At 48.7% G+C, this 17,497-nt stretch overlaps 7 protein-coding genes across 7 annotated transcripts; 2 read left to right on the top strand and 5 right to left on the bottom strand.

The window, feature by feature from the left end:
- Positions 1 to 238: 238 nt before the first annotated feature.
- On the bottom strand, positions 239 to 1,320 carry LY79DRAFT_589480 (NADH-cytochrome b-5 reductase; the record flags this gene model as incomplete). Its single annotated transcript, XM_060561037.1, has 3 exons — positions 239 to 997; positions 1,110 to 1,202; positions 1,258 to 1,320. The coding sequence occupies 3 exons, from the start codon at positions 1,318 to 1,320 to the stop codon at positions 239 to 241; spliced, it is 915 nt and encodes a 304-aa protein (XP_060415289.1).
- Positions 1,321 to 1,496: 176 nt separating this feature from the next.
- LY79DRAFT_550691 (adaptin N terminal region-domain-containing protein) lies at positions 1,497 to 4,789 on the bottom strand. The gene is made up of 6 exons (XM_060557582.1): positions 4,523 to 4,789; positions 4,331 to 4,454; positions 4,075 to 4,263; positions 1,918 to 4,021; positions 1,759 to 1,860; positions 1,497 to 1,702 (listed from the first exon to the last, which is right to left on the bottom strand). The coding sequence occupies exons 1-5, from the start codon at positions 4,530 to 4,532 to the stop codon at positions 1,774 to 1,776; spliced, it is 2,514 nt and encodes an 837-aa protein (XP_060415288.1). The 5' UTR covers positions 4,533 to 4,789; the 3' UTR covers positions 1,497 to 1,702; positions 1,759 to 1,773.
- A 659-nt stretch (positions 4,790 to 5,448) lies between these two features.
- LY79DRAFT_167815 (calmodulin) lies at positions 5,449 to 6,830 on the bottom strand. Its single transcript, XM_060551199.1, has 7 exons — positions 6,668 to 6,830; positions 6,480 to 6,536; positions 6,382 to 6,397; positions 6,103 to 6,228; positions 5,968 to 6,038; positions 5,775 to 5,916; positions 5,449 to 5,711 (listed from the first exon to the last, which is right to left on the bottom strand). The coding sequence occupies exons 1-7, from the start codon at positions 6,668 to 6,670 to the stop codon at positions 5,677 to 5,679; spliced, it is 450 nt and encodes a 149-aa protein (XP_060415287.1). The 5' UTR covers positions 6,671 to 6,830; the 3' UTR covers positions 5,449 to 5,676.
- An 857-nt stretch (positions 6,831 to 7,687) lies between these two features.
- LY79DRAFT_167792 (SNARE domain-containing protein) lies at positions 7,688 to 9,232 on the top strand. Its single transcript, XM_060551198.1, has 2 exons — positions 7,688 to 8,595; positions 8,648 to 9,232. Exons 1-2 carry the CDS (start codon positions 7,947 to 7,949, stop codon positions 9,124 to 9,126), a joined length of 1,128 nt encoding a protein of 375 aa, XP_060415286.1. The 5' UTR covers positions 7,688 to 7,946; the 3' UTR covers positions 9,127 to 9,232.
- On the bottom strand, positions 9,215 to 12,004 carry LY79DRAFT_550683 (pentatricopeptide repeat domain-containing protein). Its single transcript, XM_060557581.1, has one exon. It carries the CDS (start codon positions 11,799 to 11,801, stop codon positions 9,339 to 9,341), a length of 2,463 nt encoding a protein of 820 aa, XP_060415285.1. The 5' UTR covers positions 11,802 to 12,004; the 3' UTR covers positions 9,215 to 9,338.
- A 151-nt stretch (positions 12,005 to 12,155) lies between these two features.
- LY79DRAFT_668950 (uncharacterized protein) lies at positions 12,156 to 12,622 on the top strand (the record flags this gene model as incomplete). The annotated part of the gene is made up of 4 exons (XM_060563585.1): positions 12,156 to 12,160; positions 12,286 to 12,370; positions 12,444 to 12,504; positions 12,561 to 12,622. 4 exons carry the CDS (start codon positions 12,156 to 12,158, stop codon positions 12,620 to 12,622), a joined length of 213 nt encoding a protein of 70 aa, XP_060415284.1.
- A 356-nt stretch (positions 12,623 to 12,978) lies between these two features.
- On the bottom strand, positions 12,979 to 13,817 carry LY79DRAFT_668949 (clathrin light chain; the record flags this gene model as incomplete). Its single annotated transcript, XM_060563584.1, has 3 exons — positions 12,979 to 13,440; positions 13,494 to 13,720; positions 13,775 to 13,817. 3 exons carry the CDS (start codon positions 13,815 to 13,817, stop codon positions 12,979 to 12,981), a joined length of 732 nt encoding a protein of 243 aa, XP_060415283.1.
- Positions 13,818 to 17,497: the final 3,680 nt, after the last annotated feature.

Genomic DNA, 17,497 nt, shown 5'->3' with positions numbered 1-17,497 from the left:
ATGATCAACAATATGTCGGTAAAACTGTGTTAGACTCTACGGCTATCGTGCTTTGGTAGGGACGGCTCCTGAGTTCTTGTGGAAGCTCATGTTCAGAGTATACGTATGAGAACCATTTTCGGTTCGATATTGTCTTACACACATGCCTTGGTCAAACCCCCATCCTCAAGGGGTGTCATTGCCTAACCTTACACGTGTCGATGTCGTATTCGCAGCCATGGCGTTTCCTTACAATGGTTCACCACCACTTCTCGTAAAGGACTTGCTCGCGCCCCAGACCCAACCCATGTGGGGATGTGATCTTTCCTACGAACTCGTCCGTCATGGTCGGCACACCGCAAACATACACCACTGCCGATTTGTGCTCCTCTTTCGGTCCCAATGCCTCTGCGATATCTTCTAGCGTCATACGGCGCCTCTGAAAAGGAACTTCTACCTCATCGCATGGCAGTACTGTTTCGCTGGGCCCAGATGTCCCCCGTATGTGGGTGAGGAATAGTTTCAGCTGACCTCGAACCTTTTTCCGCCCGTAGATAGTTGCCAACCGTTCCAAAAACAGGATCTTTTCCGGCTTCAGACCCTCAGCCGGCGTCTTTGTCGAGTATAAAAACTGCACGTTATACCGGCTTCCACCTGTCTCGGCAAGATGGCTGAGAATGCTCATCAGCGGGTTGATACCCACGCCACCTGCAACGAAAACCATCCGCCGTAGAGTGGTAAGGTCAATACTTTGTGGTGGCCACACAAAGGATCCGCCAACTCGTACACGGAGCTGCACCGGTTCATTCTCGGAGTTGTGGCTGTGGCTGGCATCGTTGCCGTCGACGGGATTGCCCCAAAGCCAAATGGCGGATGGATTTGACGGCGAATATTGCACTGCGAGCTCAAGGTACGCTGAGGATGGGAGCATGGCCATGGAAGGCTGGCTGGTGATGGTGAAGCCGCCTGGGTTCAGGACGCCTGGGACGAAGGTGTCAAGCCATTGACCCGGGAGAAACTACTCAGGTGAGCCGTTTGTACATTCAACACACCGTTGAATTTGTAATTGATAGAGCGGAACTGAACTGGACATTTCACGTCGGATGCCGATGAAGTAGAGATGAGCTTACCTTGATACTCGATCCTTCAAACATTCCAAGGCGGAATAGTCGAATGCTCTCGTTTACTTCCTCAACCCGGTTCAACACAACGGTATGTAATGACTATTTGAGATGTCAGCTGTGTTTATTGGAATTTGAACACGATTGTTTTGCACACAGGATCTCTTGGCTCGGCGGCTGTGCGCTCGATATGTGAATCTTTACTTGACGTGGGTTTCATGTTCACCAGCAGCGAGCAGAACCCGCGGACCTGACAAGAAACGGCAATCGGGGAGTTGACTAGAAAGATTGTTCTACATCGTAATATACATTCGGTATGTATCTGATGAAGAGATATCCAGTCCTTAGATGGGTGTAGGGTGACGGATGATGTGCAAAACCCAAAGTGGGAAATATTGGAGACGAGCATATAGTGTCCCGCATCAACTGAGTGGAGATGGATGCATCAAAGCCACAATGTCATCTTGCACAAGCTTGTGCATGGCGATGATGCAGCCTCATTTCAAGTAAATTGCATAACATACGGTCGGATCCTCAACTACGGTTCCTCGCTTAATGCACCCAAAATTTCATTCTTGCAGATTTGTCTATTTTGACCACGCCTGCCTGTCGCATTAACTATACAAGCACATTTTATGCCCATGCGGGCTATCCTCACTAGTCTTCTGCCATCCTAAGATGGCTCGGTCCAGTTAACTTGGTCCATGACTTCACCAGCAGCCGGATGAGTGTATCCGATCCTCAAGCGTAACCGCAGCGGCTGTACTCATGTTAGCTATCGGCTCATGCTCGATTAGAGGGTTGGACATTGACTCACTCCCTTGGCCCCAGAAACAATCATTCTCTGGGTAGCTTCGGCGCCAGGTCCAACATCCGTGCTTGAAATGGCCATGAGCTGGAGCTTCTGCGTCTTGGGCACAGCGGCCTGCATCCCTACATTCGAAAGGGGCCCAGACCCGGCGTTCTTGAATCGACCAATGACCTGGACCAGACCCTCAGCGTTGCGTTGAATCTGGAATCCGAGACTCAAGCCGTTGTTGTCGTAGACAGGGAGACCTGCTGGGACCTGCGGAGCAGGCTGCGTTTGGGGTGGAGGACTTGCTACGGCGGACATGGAAGACATCAAATCCAAGTTCGAACCACCCACGCCCGAAACCGGAGAGGCCACTGACTGGGCAGAATCCTGAGAGAAAAGGTCCATGATCGAAGCGGTATTGGACTGTTGAGGTGCAGGAGAGGCTGAGGTAGGGGGCGGCGAGGAGGTGCCGCCAAGAATATCCGCCAAAAGATCGGTGTTGGAGGCTCCGCTGGTAGCCGGTGTTATCGTCGGCGGAGTGTCCATAAGATCGAAAAGCAGGTCCTGCTCAGTGGGTTTGATAACCCTGGACTTCCTGTTCGCAGCCTTGGCCTTCTTGGTCGTAGTCGCTGCACCCAATACACGGGATTCCTCCTTGATTTGAGGAGGCGGCATCTTTTCGAGAACACCTGCGCGAATCTGGTCATAAGAAAATAAATTGCTGTACTCGACGGCTCTTTGCTGAACCTCGACGTCCAAACTCGTCTGGTGAACCTTTAGAAGTTGACGGATCCGGTCAATTTGCGCAGGATCCGCCAGTCTCGTCGTCAACTTGACAAGCGCCGTGACAATATACTCGGTGGAAACCTGAGTTGCGTGGTTGCTGTTGAGGATAGTCGTGAACAGGTCAATGAGCTCGTGCTCCTTGATCTCCCGTACGAGTTCCTCTTCTTCGTACTGACCGCCTCTCAGCAAAGCGTCTCCATACTCGCCGATGCACCAGGCTCCGGCTTGTGTAAGACTCTCTTGCGTGATATCCTTCTTTAAACTAATGTAAAGCTTCTGAACAGCATATGTCTGCAGTTCAGGAGTAGTGGCGACTAGTCGAATGAAAGAAGACATGATAGGCTCCTTGACGTAATTCCCAGCGAGTGTGAGAACCCGGAGCATAGTGTCGACATGCCAACGCTTGTTCGGTGCAAACTTGTCTGCGGCAATACCAATTTGACTAGTCATTGTCGGCTTGAACTCGTTGTCGGCCACTTCCAGAAACGCGAGCAGTTCCCGGATGAGAACCCGCACGTTGCTCTCGTTGATGAGTGTAAAACTGAGTTCAAGCGCACGTCTCCTGATGCTGATATCCGGATCTCTCAGGCACTCCAAGATCGTGTTGCGATGTCTCTGAACAGCATTTGGCTCGATGGCGACCACCTTGATGAGTGTATTGAGAGCGACGTAGCGGATGTTGTTGTCCCGGTTGGATAGGAACTTGCCCAGAATGTTGACACCGAGCACGCGGAGACCGGAATCCGCCTCGATGTCGAGAATCGTAAGCACGGCCTCATACAGAATCGAATTTCCGACGTTCTTGGACGAGTCTGTGTTCGTCGCGACCTGTGCCAAAATGTCGTTGATCTGCTCGCTGACCCGCGCGTCGCCAACCGCCAAGACCCTCAGCAGGCGGAGGATCTTGACTTGCACAAAAGGATCGCTGATGCCTGTGACGTCGTGTTCAGGGGTATAACCAGAGGTCGCGAGCGCTTTCAGAGTCTTGACCAGATTCGGCACAAATATCTTGAACTTCTCAACAACACCTTCCTCCCCGCCTTCTTCCTCGTCGGCTTCACACAAGCTTGTGGCTAACGTGAGGCCGCACAATTGAACCCCGTGGTTACGATCGGCCAGGAGGTTGCTGACTTTGTCCACAAAGTGTTCCTGCAGATCCGGGACCTTGCGGCATATCCGCATGGCGCAAAGTGCTGCCTTTCTCCGGATATAGGGGTTTGACGTGTTGATGCAGGACTCGACTTGCTGAAACAGATCTCGAGACATTTCGATGGAGGCAATGTTACCAAGGGTGCAGAGGGCCAAGCCGACGACATACTGGTTCGAGTGGGCGAGGTCGCTACCGTATGTTAGCGTTGCCGGCGCAAGATAGAACTTGTTGCCGTCTCTTACTTTTGAAGGGAGTTTGTCACGAGCGTTAGAACTTCCTGGTTCTCGTCCAGCAACAAACTCGTGGCCAGATGCCCCAGGCGTTTGTCGGCAAACCTGGGCGAGGCCAGCAGCTTCAAACACTCGATCTGACCAAAATGTGTTCTCTCGCCTAGGGTGAAAAGGTAAAGGAGCTTGGCGACATTGTTCCGTCTGTTGGGTTAACCATCAGCCATTGTGTCTGCAAAGGGTGCTCCTAAATCTCAATTCATCTGCGCACCTCACGCTGTGATCTCCACTCTCTTCTCTGAAGCTTGCTCGGATGGATGCGCTCTCCTTCTGGATGACGGCACGCTCGTCGGCGATGGTCTTGGCGGCACGAACGTTGCGAATGAATTGCTTCACTAGAGTGTCACCTGGTTAGCTCCAGGCCAGCGACATAGCACAGAGAGGGGCAGGGGCTCTCTCGCACAGGAACTCATATTGGGCAACAGAGGCGGCCCGCGTAGGGCCTTGAACAGGCTGCTGGAACCTAAATTGGAGATTCACACGGAGGTCGCAGACTCGTCAGGAGCGCTCGAAGTTGCAAGTCGCCGAATGTCGAAGATGGTCGAGGGTCGTGTTGCGGCAGACTTCCCCCAATGGTCGACGAATAGACCAGATAGACGGGCCAGGGATGTCCAGTCCAGGCTGGCTATGCTAGCTGGTCAAAGGTCCACGTCCAGCTGGCAGGTGGTAGGTTACAGCGCCGTCACGTCGGTGGGGTCGAAGTAGGCTGCAGCCCAAAATCTCAGGCGTAAACTATTGCGGTTGTCCCTGAGACTCTATAGGTCAGGAGGGGGAGACTTTAGGGGCTCATTCAACACATCAGGAATCTCTTAGGTAAGCTGCAGTGTTCTGTGCGCTCTTTCACTGTGTGTTAGGTTACCACAATACACTTTAACCACTATCTGCAGCTCCTGATAAGAAGCCTCAGGTCTATATGAATAACAAACAACAAGCTAAGCTTGTCTTTCACCAACAGAAGGGCCTGTACTAAAGCTCTTCTTTTGCCTCTCCAACCTAACAATAGTGGACAACTCAGGCGTGGCCAACGTAAATGCTTGTGCATGATGCCTTCCCGTACCTGCTTGTGATAGGCCACAGCAATATAACTCTCATCCACAAACATTCCCACTATGACAAGTAACAAACCACAGATAATACCTTCACAACATGAAAATTAGTCGCAATGAGTGCTGATTGGATTTTGGCATTCGTCGCCCTGGAGACAGCATCGCCCTTCTAAGTATAACTCCTGTCTTGTTCAAGTACATCTTGTCTCTGTGTCGATGCAGGGGGGAGGGATTGTGTGTTTGTTAAAAAGCATTGTGGTGGATCGGGAATAGAAGAGGCAAGTGTCCTGGCAGTGAGATGTAGGCATCAAGTCCTCCATCCATTCGGCTGTCGTACTTATGCCTTCACTGGATATCCTTGCGTGGGAGCTCCGATGGTCCCAAAAAGTATATCCTCTAACCAGCCCAGACTCGGTGAGAACCTACCCTCGTCTTTCCTCACATAGAAGATCATGCTGCGCGGCCAAAACTAGGTGGGGTTGATCGACAGCTGCTCTACCAACCTGACGCCTTACTTCTGCATCATGAGCTGGACGAATTCGTTGTCTGACGTAACCTATTAGCACCAGGAGCAATAGAGAAGGCATAACCGCGAGCCAGGGTTCTTACAGTCAATGCGTCCATCGCCGTCCTGGTCAGCCTCGCGGATCATCTCATCAACCTCATCGTCTGTAAGCTTCTCGCCGATCGAAGTCATGACATGGCGCAGCTCAGCGGCGGAGATGAAGCCGTTGTTGTCGCGGTCGAAGACCTATGTCTAGTCAGTGCTATTCACATCGACAGTTACGCTAGCCCTCCTCACCTTGAAGGCCTCCCGGATCTCCTCTTCAGAGTCGGTATCTTTCATCTTACGAGCCATCATGGTAAGGAATTCTGGATAAGCTACAAGTCAGCGAATCTGTATCCTGTGGACGTTGGAACAGGACTTTTGACGTACCAGGGAAGTCAATGGTTCCATTGTTGTCGGCGTCGACCTCGTTGATCATGTCCTGAAGCTCCGACTCGGAGGGATTTTGCCCCAGAGAGCGCATGACGGTACCGAGCTCCTTGGTCGTAATTTGACCTGTCCACCTTCTTTAGCCCTCCATAACGATAATCTTATCTCCTCGCATCCAAGCCATATTGATGTTGGATTCCTATCGGAGCGTTCGCAGGGGCTTCTGCTAGAGCAGGTGTGCGGCGTCGAGAACGAGGGGAAAGGGGGTAGGATACTAACCATCGCCGTCCTTGTCCTACAGTAGGTTAGCAAAAGGCCACGCCGGTCGCCAAAGGGAGTATTCAGGAAAAGGCGACGAGTGAAACAATTCAACTTACAAAGAGGGAGAAGGCCTCCTTGAATTCGGAGACTTGCTCTTCGGTGAGGGAGTCAGCCTAGTTGGGCCGCAGCCGCGTCAGTTTAGCTTGCCAAAGTTAAGAGTCAACCCCTCAGCCGCGGGGTCACCTCCTGACGGCAGCATGAAAGCGGAATGAGAAGGCTAGAACTCAGGGGAAGGACAACTGACCATGACGAGTGTCCGCGATAGAGAGTGGGATGGTGTTTTTGGTTTGTCTTGTGTTCAGAAAGAGTCTGCGATGATTTGAGACAGGTTGGTTGAGGCCGGAGTATATTCGCAGGTGTGTTCTGTTCGTACGTCTTGGCTAAGTTGGATCGCCTGGATGTCTTTGGGGGTCGAGCTTTTCTTTAGTGTGCAACTCGTGGGGAGGAATGGGGCAGGCGAGGGGGAAATGTCGGACGATAGGGGGGCCGCGGGCCTGGAAGCTGACAGGCTGGGCTGGCATGCGGATGGGAATTGCAGCACGGCGAACAGCAACCGTCCAGCCAGTGACTAGCAAGTGCCAGCCTTTAGGTAGGTAGCGTAGGTACTCGACGAAAGTGTAGTAACCCACCTTCGCCTTTCAGCGTACCAGGGGCCGCCCCGACGTTGGGACGGATCCTTCCTCCTGCTGAATAAAGGATGATTTGGAGCGCGGACCTGCCAAATCAGTCTATCCCCTAGAGTTTATAGTCCTCCTGGCTACTGGCTACCTAAGGTCGTGTACACTGCACCTTCCATCGCAAGATGCTGACATAACACGTGGGAGAGCCCTCTGCACTGTTGCCAGACACCTGTGTACACCTCTGCACAGTGGGACGTATGGTGCTCTACCGTCTTTCCAGGCCCAAGCTCACACCTCGACAGTATGGAACGGTCCACACGCGGCTCAATCCGTCCAAGACGAAAAGGCCCTGACGCAATCCGTCCCCAAGGATTGCTGGCATGAGATACCTGTTCAATTCATCAACGCTTTAATGCACTCCCTGTTGGCGCATCTCCCGACTGCATTACTGCGCACTTTTCCTTGACTCGAGGAATTCAGTCATCCTAGAGCTGCCTGTGATTGTCGCTGCTCCCTTGCACTCGACTAGCTCACAAACCGACTGCAAATCGAAAACCCATCTGTTTGCGACTCCCTCCCTCATTACCCTACTTCGCCGATACTAGTAGATGCTATTCGGGGGCTTAGAACTGAACCTTGCCTTTTTGGACAGCTAAACCAGCCCGCGCTTGACACCCACCAACCAATCCATCCGGTATCTGACGTACCTTTTTGGACGGTCATCCCGAAGTTGTTCTCCATACCCACGTTGCTGCTTCTGCTTCTCTGCAGTCCCATGTCAATGGTGTCCTGTTCTGTATTCGCCACCTTTCGTTCATGACGACGGACCTGAGCAGCCCGCGCAGCGAGCGACAAAGAACCCCAGGCTGAGGAGCGCCATCGCAGCCGACTCTGGCGTCCGCCATGTGGCGAGACCGCACGAACCTGTACGTTGCTGCACTCTCTCGCCCTTCATCCTGCGAAAACCACTTTCCTGCTAACCAATTTGTGCACAGCTACATTTCCTATCGGCAGTCGTACGCGCACCATCCGACGAAGCGGACAAAGTACAGCGGTGCCGCCGGTGGGAACAGCTTTGGCGATGCCTTCCCGGGAAACAGCAGTTATGCCAGCGGCAACGAGGATACGCGCGGCCTTCTGTCGGCTGGCGCCTTCGAAGACGACGGCGATGCGGTCATAGAGATGGACCTCTTACCCCCACGATGGGTCGACATATCCGACAAGATCACTGAGCTGCTCACCGACATAGCCACCAAGAGCCAAGCCCTTGAGCGCTTGCACCAGAAGCATGTGCTTCCCGGCTTCAACGATGAGGACACGAAGAAGGCCGAGGAGCGTGAGATCGAGACCCTTACCCAGCAGATCACTAAGGGCTTCCACGACTGTCACCGCTGCATCCAGCGGGTCGAGCAGATGGTTAGGGAATCCCAGCATGCAGGGACGATAACCAGTGCAGAGGAGACCATGGCCAAGAACATACAGATATCACTGGCCTCGAGGGTACAAGACTCCAGTGCGCTCTTTAGGAAAAAGCAGAGTGCATATTTGAAAAGCAAGTGTTCAGTGCCATTCCGGAACCCGAAGGTTAGGCTAACAGAAGACAGAGCTGCGTGGGATGAGCGGCCTTGGCGGCGGCAGTGGAGTTGGACCAGGTGATAGGGGGTCGACGCCGCAACCCTCGAGTTCCTACATGGACCCCTCGATGCTCGAGTCCGACGCCGACAGATCTTTCTCGCAGTCGACGCTTCAGGCGACACAGCAGAAGCTCCTGCAGTCCAACGACGCGGCCATTATCCAGCGCGAGCGAGAGATCGAGGATATCGCGCAGGGTATTATTGAACTTGCCGACATATTCCGCGACCTGCAAAACATGGTCATCGACCAGGGCACTATGTTGGATAGGATAGACTATAACGTTGAGCGTATGGCTACTGACGTTAAGGGCGCCGAGAAGGAGCTCGTTGTCGCCGCGGGCTACCAGAAAAAGACGACCAAGCGGAAGATTATCCTCCTCCTGCTTATCGTCATCGCAGGAATGATCATTCTGCTGGTGATCAAGCCCAAGCACGGGGGCGACGAGTAAGGTGGGCTGGCCGTACGTGAAGTGCGGGGCGCCCAGCCTATCTGTGCAAGACGCCTCAAATGAGAGACGAGAAGTGTAAACATTAAATGTATGAATTTGACTAGAATAATGAGCGAATTTGGGGCCCGACATTCACCGGTAGTGATCTTGGGATCATTCCACGCATCAACACCTACGGCATATGCGTTGTTATAGATGATGTGACACTGTGCTCAAGGCCTGTCATGTGGCCATGCGCCCTTTCCTTGATATTCTCCCATCATATCTTGTAGCTTAGGAACAGTCGGAAGCAAATCCCGTCCAGCTGCTTTGTTGAACAGTTCGCGTATGGCTGCAAGAGGTGGCAGGCCAGCCTTGTTACGAGATGCTCTCTTAGCTTGTAGTAAATATGCCCTAGCCAGGCACCTGATGACCTCCTCTCGAACGACAGCGGCTCTGAACGGGATACCCCGCTCGTTAAGTATAGCCAGAAACCGCACACCCCGAGCGACGGAGTACTCTGAAGTGGCTGTTGAGTTGATAGAAACCATGCTCCAGTTGCTGCTGCATTTCGAGAAGCCTGCCTTAAACCCCCAGCGGACAATTGCAGTGTGCAAAGCGCGATTATCGAAGACCCGGCGCATCGGGTGGTGTTCATGGGTGATAGACAAATCAGCCGGCACAAGAACGTCGGTGGAGTGGCCATCTAGGTCCGAAGGCGGCATATCCAGGTAATGGACGGGCAGTAGACCACCCTCCGAAGCGCAGAGCTTCCCGTAAGTGTCGATGATGCCAAGGCATAGGTCCTCCAACTCGCCAATGCGGCCAAACTTGCCAAGGCCAAATATAACCTTTTGCCAGTAATGCGAATGAACGGGCTTTTTGAGCAATACCAGGCGCGTAAGACAAGCAATAGCCATGTTCCAAGCATCCCAGTTCGTGGCAGTGGTCCTTGGATTCCATGGCAGTAGGTCAAGGATGCTCGAGCAAATGTGTCGTACTGTTGCTGTTGACACGTCGATGTTCATCGACCTCATGTCGTCTAGCAAAGCCAAGGCCTGTCTGCATTGGCCACGCTTGACACATTCTTGCAGTAAGATATTTGACGTCGAGGTAACCGACTCTTCGACCATGGCGGGTTGAACTGCAAGCAGTAGCCGATGCGTTTTCCAGGCCCCCTCTTTCAAGGCTTTGTCACGAATGCTCGCCAATATCAGTGGATCATCGAAGACGTCTGGGTGGATGTCTGTATGCAGCAGCTCATACAGCAGTTCGTTATCCTCGTTCTCGGCAAATCGTTTGAGAACCAGCGAATACACTGAACATCCGATGCCAATGTTGACCTTTCGCAATTGCTCAATGCGGGCCACGAGTCCATGCGCCGTGGATTCGCGCAACGCAATCGACTGCAACGATAAAGGGCCGATTTGGCGCACGCCCAGGGCATGAGCAGCATGGATTGCGAAGTCGAGCGGTATCCAAGAACTTGCGAACCACCTTGCGCCCAATGTGTCGCTGTGTCGCCTCTCTGGGGCGTCGTCTTCATCGCCCTGCGCGTCTTTCATAGCATCCCAGAGAGCGTCATCCTGTTCGTTCCAATAGGCTGATGAGTTCAGGCCCAAGACCATCTGTTCCTCCAGTTCGAGAGTGACGGATGGGAAGTATCGAGCGAGGTACCTTAGGTAAGGCTGTGAGTCGGGAGTTGGGCGAGGCAGGTCGCGTTGACGTACAAATAGACTGCGCCATTCGTTGCAATGTTGGGAACGGCCGCTACGATAAAGAAGGGGTATAAGGTCATCGTATAGGTTGCGGTGTAGGGATGTGACATAGATAGCTTGCAACGTCTGTTGCAAATCGGCCTCAGGAATGACGGCAAACTCCTGCAGCAAGGCACCGAATTCTTCTCGCCCAGGATCAAAGTTCGGCATCAGGCGCAAATGCCACTGCATCGCTCTGCGGTACTGTCCGTTGCGCAGACAGTATGATATTGTTGTCGAGTATAACGACGGCCACTGCACAGCGTGGGCACGAAGTAACCATTCTGAGTAGAGAAACACATCCTTAAGCTCGTCCTCGTTGGGGAGGATAGCTTCCAAGATGGTTCTCCAAAACGACTCCACTCCTTCGCTTCTCACGTCGTATAATGTTTTGCGATGCTGCACGACATTCCAAACAGCCAAGACGCCGCCCTGTCCATGCTCTCGCTGTGCTGCTTCAAGAACACTGAGCCAGAAGGAGGCGTTGTTCTGATTCTTGGGCATGTCCACCAGCCGAAGGTTGAACTCGTTTGGAAAACAAACGGCTCTTGAGGAGACAGTTTGTCTGTCATGACTAGATCTTGGCCGCTTCCTCAGACCCTGCATGTTCGGCTTTGAATTGGGTGCAAGCCATTTCCGTGGCTTTATGTCGTCCGAAAATGTGGAAACAGTGTCTAATCTTGATCTTCTCTTTCTCGATGAGTTGGGACCGACGACAAAACGTGGGGAAGAGGGCCTCGGGCTCGATGACGAAATGTTGGATTCGAGGGATTCGGTGCTGTAACAGCCAACTTCCGTGCTAGACTCGTATAAGCTTTTACAAGCGTTCCTCGGTAGGGTTGAGGCCGTTCGTCGAATCGCATCGAGTCCTTGATATGGTTGCCGCCGGCCAAGGCGTGCTCTATTCAAGTGACAGAGGCATTGCGAGGCCAGTTGCATTGCCCCGCGTAAAGAACCACCGAGGCAAAATTGTATGAACGCAAGGCTTCAAGCATAGCAGCCGATACGTTACCAAGGCACAGGTTTGGGGGTAGGCTGCATCGCGAGGCTGGAGCTGCAAGTGAGAGCTGTCAAATGAGAAGAAATTTGGCCTCAGACCAAAGATCAGTGCCATTCGCTGGCAGTTGGCTGGAAAGCGGGCCTGCTTAGTCACTTGGTCATGTCGGCCCACCAATCCAAGGCAAGATCCCATCTTCCTGATTGATCCGTCCGTCCTTCAAAGTTGACATTCGAGAAGCTTACGACGCTACAAACCACCACAACCCCCGAGCATATCGCAATTGATCGATCACAATGGGGTACGTGACTCCCTTCGAGACGAGTAATTCCGTCGCGGATGTCTGAGCGCGGTTCACCGCCAATGGCTTCCAGTCTAGATGCTAGAAACAATCATCGAACGAGGGTATTTCTAACGTCCGCACAGTCTCGTCGACGCGAAGAACAAGGTCCCAGAGCTCCAGAAGTTCTATCAGACGGCCTACAAGGAGCACACCCGTCTCTGGAAGATCGTATGTCGAATTGCCCCGATACCATGCAACCCGTATACCCATCGACCGATAGGGGCTGACTTAGTTATCGCAGAACCCTCGCAGCCGTCTCTACATGACCCCTTACGTTATTCTTCTGTGGGGAACACTCGGTGGTACGTTACAGACCATGAGCAAGGCTTCGTTGAGCTGGGTACTTACAATCAAATAGCCTCTTTCTACGGCGCCGGCCGCAAGGTTCTCGGCTACAACACTTACTTCGGTAAGGAGTAGCTGTTTCGCGGCGTATTCTGCTCGGTAGAGGGAGAGACTCGGGGTCGGACTGCATGATTCTTAGGGTGATCAATAGACCGAATTGGCACTACACTGAGTTTCTTTTGTTGCATACGTTGCTGTGTTGGCGAGGTGAGGAAAGTGGTAACGTCTCGATCATGGAAGTTTCTTGACTATGCCCGCCAGAATTACCAAATGGCAACCCTTTCTCGCGCCTTTTGTGGCGGAAAAGGTCATCTAGAATACATATGCGCACTAGCACCGCCAACAACGCCAAAATATCGGTGCTTGCGCGATAGCCGGCGCTCTCGTGCGGCGGTCGCCGCTAACATCATTCAAACCTTCATCCGTTGCACCTAGTAGCCGCTGGCCCCCGGTGCCTTCTCATCTTTCTTCAGGCTGACCAGGAGTTCACGGAAGCGCTCTTTGCCAGAGCCAGAGGCGCCGCCCTTGGCGCCTTTTCCGCTAACGTCAACCAGCTTCGCAATCCGCTCCCAGCTCGTACCACCGGAGACTGTGTCCTCACGGCTGGCCAGGAACAGCTCGGCGTCCTTGCGGGTCTGGGAAATACCCTTCTCCTTCTTGGCATTATAGTTGTTGTAGAAATCGTCAATATTCTCTCGGGCCTCTTTGATTGTCTCTTCACGCTGAGCGGCAAACTGCTGCGCACGCTTCTCGTTCTGGGCATCTCTCTTCTCGCGCCATTCGCGGATCACCGGAGGCTCCTCCTCTTCCTCGACGTAGGCGCTGTAACCGGAGTTGTAGTTGACGCTGGGCGCTGTGATACCGGCACCGGGGATCGCACCCGGAGCAAGAGCCTATTCATGTGGTTTTAGACAGGACGTGTGACAGAACGGCGTGGGAAACGAACCTCATTCTGGTTGGCAAGATCGGGGAACTGAGATTCGAAGGTGGACTCTTCGCTGATGACGTTGCCGCTACCCCCACCACCCAGCAGGTCGTCATCACCAGTATCGAAGGCAGCAGAGTCGTCAACGGTGGCGAATTGGTCGGCATCATCGCCGAGAAGGGCCTTCTCACGAGCAAGGAAGTCGTCGGCAGAGGGGGAGGCGCCTGAGTCTTTGATGTCGGTTTGGGCTACATGCCACTTGTCAGCTTGGCCATGTATTCATAGCTTCATTATGTACATACCGCCCGAATCAAAATCTTCTAGGGAAGGGAATCTATCGGCCATTTTGATAACAGTTGTGTGTTGTTGTGGTAACGAAAAGGAAAGGAGGACAACTGGTCGAAGTGGCTCAGTACTGAGGATCAGACGCCCAGATACCAATCGCAGTTGATGGGTGTTGACGGGCAAGTAAAGCTGAGATTTCTCAAGATCTTGGCGCAAGTTTCGCAAAGCAAGAGTGTCGAATGGGTTAGTGGGATTCTGGTTCAATCGTGGGTGTGGGTGTAGGCGGAAGGAGCAAGTCGAGGTGACGGAGAGAGGGCACTTTCGATAGATAGGTACGTACAGCACAGCATGTGAGGCTACCTTGACCAGGATCGGTGATTGCCGTGTACCCGGGGGCAACTTAGTCAGCGCTGTGAGCTAAATACCCCCTCCTCACGGAGGGGGCGAAAAAAGGGGGGTTGCAGTGAGAAAAGGGGGGTTGCACCCACATCACGAATACCCTCACTTTTATATACGTTATATAGTATAGTCAACTTTTCATTTCTTAAAGCAACAACTACTACAACATTATATAATAACAAAAGTAGTACTAATTAATAGCCCTAATTAAGGGCTTTATAGTAGTACCTTTTTTTCCCTTTTTCTATAATAACTATAAATTTATATTACTACTATAATATAGGTATTACTTTTATTATTATTTACTATATATTACTACTCCTTTTTTTATATTAATAGGGGTATATATAGGATATTTTGTAGTATAACCCCTGTTACCTTTTAACTATCTATCTTATCCTTTAGAGTATAATATTATAACTTATATTATAAAGGACCTTATAATATTAAAAGGCTAGCTATTAGTGTTATTAGTAGTAATAGTAATAATATATAATTATTATTATTATTATTACTCCTAGGTATACTAACTAATTTTTTACTTAATATAACTAAATTAATGTCCTTGTTAATAGGGTTATTAATGTCTATAAAGATCTTAGGGTTAAAGTATAGCCCTACTACCTCTGCAGCTATATTAGCTAATGCTTAGTTAATATTACCTTAACTAAGAGGTCTTACTATATACTTAAAGTAGTTAAGTATATACTATAGTAGAGAGGTTAAATTAAGATCTATTATAAATTTTTCTTTATATATAGTATTATTTAAGTTATACTACTATAGATCTAAAGGGTTAAATAAGATATATAGTTAATCTTCTTTAGTATAGATAAGCTACTATTTAAAGGTTAGTTACTTTATTTATTTATCTACTTATTAATACTTTAAAGCACTATATTACTACTAGACCTCTTTTTTTTACTTATAGGCTATCTTTTTTACTACTGCCTATTAGCGCTATATATCTACTTATATAGCCTTTATAACTTACTTATTATATACTTTTTTTATATTTATAATAGTAACACTAGTTATAAAGGAGTATTATAGTTTAATAGCTTACTAGCACTAGCTCTTCTATTACTATATTACTAGTCTAGTATTTTAGTCCTTAATATATTACTACTAGTACTTATAGGTAAAAGATCCTTTATAAATTACTTACTTTACTACTTTAAATCTTTTTCTTAAAGAATTACTCTATATACTACTATATTTCTCCTTTATATAGTTAGTAGTAAAGATAGCCTTATTAAAGTAGTTATTATATAGTAAAAAATATATAAGGTATAATAGTATATCCTTATTACTTTATTATATCCTTTTTACTAGCTAGGCTAGTATAATATTATTATATATAGGCTATATACTTGCCTTCTTAAAGCCCTTTATAATATAGGCAGCTATAAAGGCCTCTTTAACTATAGTATTTAAGGTAGCAATAAAGTTACCCCTTATAAATATAAGGTTGCCTTCCTATATATAGTTATAAAGCACTTATTAATAAGCCTTCTTAAAGTATTAAAAAACTTCTATATCTATTAGCTAAAAGAAGTACATTATATAAGGTAAAAAAAAGGTAATAATAATATTAAAGTTAATATAATATTCTATAAGCTTTAGACTTATATAGCCTATAAATCTATTAAGGAGAAAAAGGTAATATAGCTACTTTAACTTTTTTATAGTATCTTAATAGTTATAATACTTTACCTTTTGTTTACTTAGTTAATTATTAAGTAGATATAAATTATAAGTATTATAACTATATATATTAACACTAAAATAGTCCCTAAAGAAGTAGCTTATCTAGTAATACTTTATTAACTTTATATATAACTCTATATTAAAGTGCTATATATAATCTATTATAATCTCTTAGTTAGAGAAGCTAGTTAGTAAATATATAAAGTAAATACCTTCTTAGACCTAATAATCTACTTAAGTAGTAACTAGCTATATTTTAAAGATTATATATACTAAGATAGTATTACTAGTTATATTACTATACCTAACTAATATATATAACTCTTAATTAGCTAGATCTATAACTTTAGGTAGGCAGTTATATTTTAGTAGCTACTTAAGGATAATTATATAAAGCTAGCTACTAAGGTAACTAATCTAGTAGTTAGATTTATTAGCGTTCTATATCTTAGATAGGCTAATATTATAGTTACAGAGGGTAGCCTAGTACTAGGCAAAGAAGTCCTCTACTAGAGCCAGGTCTAACTTAGCCCCCTTCTAGTATAACTTAACTAGCTTAATAGTGCCCTTTTTCTAGAGCTCTAGATAGTTAGTAAGCTAGCTTTAAATAAAGTGCTTAAAGATAGGCGGCTAGCCCTAGATACTGTAGAGGTAATTAGCTATTTCTTTAACCTATAACAGTAGGGCCAGAAAGCTAGACTTATAGAGCTATATAATAAATACACTAAGAGCTATATCTTTAGCCTCTATAAGTAACTAGGGCTAGCTACCCTTATCTAGGCTAGCGCAAAGGTTATAGCTAGCCTAAAAAGCCTAGAGATACTAGTAAATAAAAGTATTAGATATATTATACTGCTAGGCAAGTTAGTAGATAAAGGGTACAGTAGACAGCTCCTTGCTAGGCTAGTTAAATTAGTTAGCCTATTACTAGGCAGCAAATATTACTTTAGTAGCCTTTTTAGTAGTAGTTATATTCTTATTATATTAGCAGGGTATATTAAAGGGTTAAAATAGGGTAGGCAGTTTAGTTACTGTTAATATCTATTAATAACATGTCTAAATAATTACTTGTTTTTAGTGAGAATGTAATAAAAAGTAGGACAGGGCGGGGACTAGGTGCAACCCCCCTTTTCTCACTGCAACCCCCCTTTTTTCGCCCCCTCCGTGAGGAGGGGGTGTTTAGCTTTGACGAAGGCTGACTAACACCCCCGGGTACAGCGAAGCTGTCCTTGTCGGTTAGTTGAATGCGCTCTCTCTGAGCAGTGTCACCTTTCTGGTCCGAGCGACCTACCCCCATGCAAACATGGAAGGTTACGTTACGGGGAGATAGATAGCTGCTTAGTTGCATATCGCTGGTATTGCAAATCAAATTTCTGTCCTAGGTGGCTAGGGAGAACAGGAGCAACCACGTCTAATTCCTCAGCGTTGTTTTGATCCCGTCCGACCTCCATTAAGCTGACATCAATAACGAATTCTTCCTCCCGGCCAACCCACCAATTCATCAGAAGAAGCGCATTTTTCATTGCCCAGGGTCTACAGCCCATCAGACTGTTTGGCTCTCTATAAGAAGAGCCGCCTTATGCACTGACCCGGACACACGCGCAAGCAAGTTGGGGAGGTTGGGTGTTTGT

This window comes from Colletotrichum navitas (assembly GCF_030913465.1).
Source record: "Colletotrichum navitas strain CBS 125086 chromosome Unknown LY79scaffold_22, whole genome shotgun sequence".
In the NCBI taxonomy this organism is placed as follows: Eukaryota; Fungi; Ascomycota; class Sordariomycetes; order Glomerellales; family Glomerellaceae; genus Colletotrichum; species Colletotrichum navitas.
Note: the sequence above shows the minus strand (reverse complement) of the source record. Positions and strands in the feature narration are given on the sequence as shown.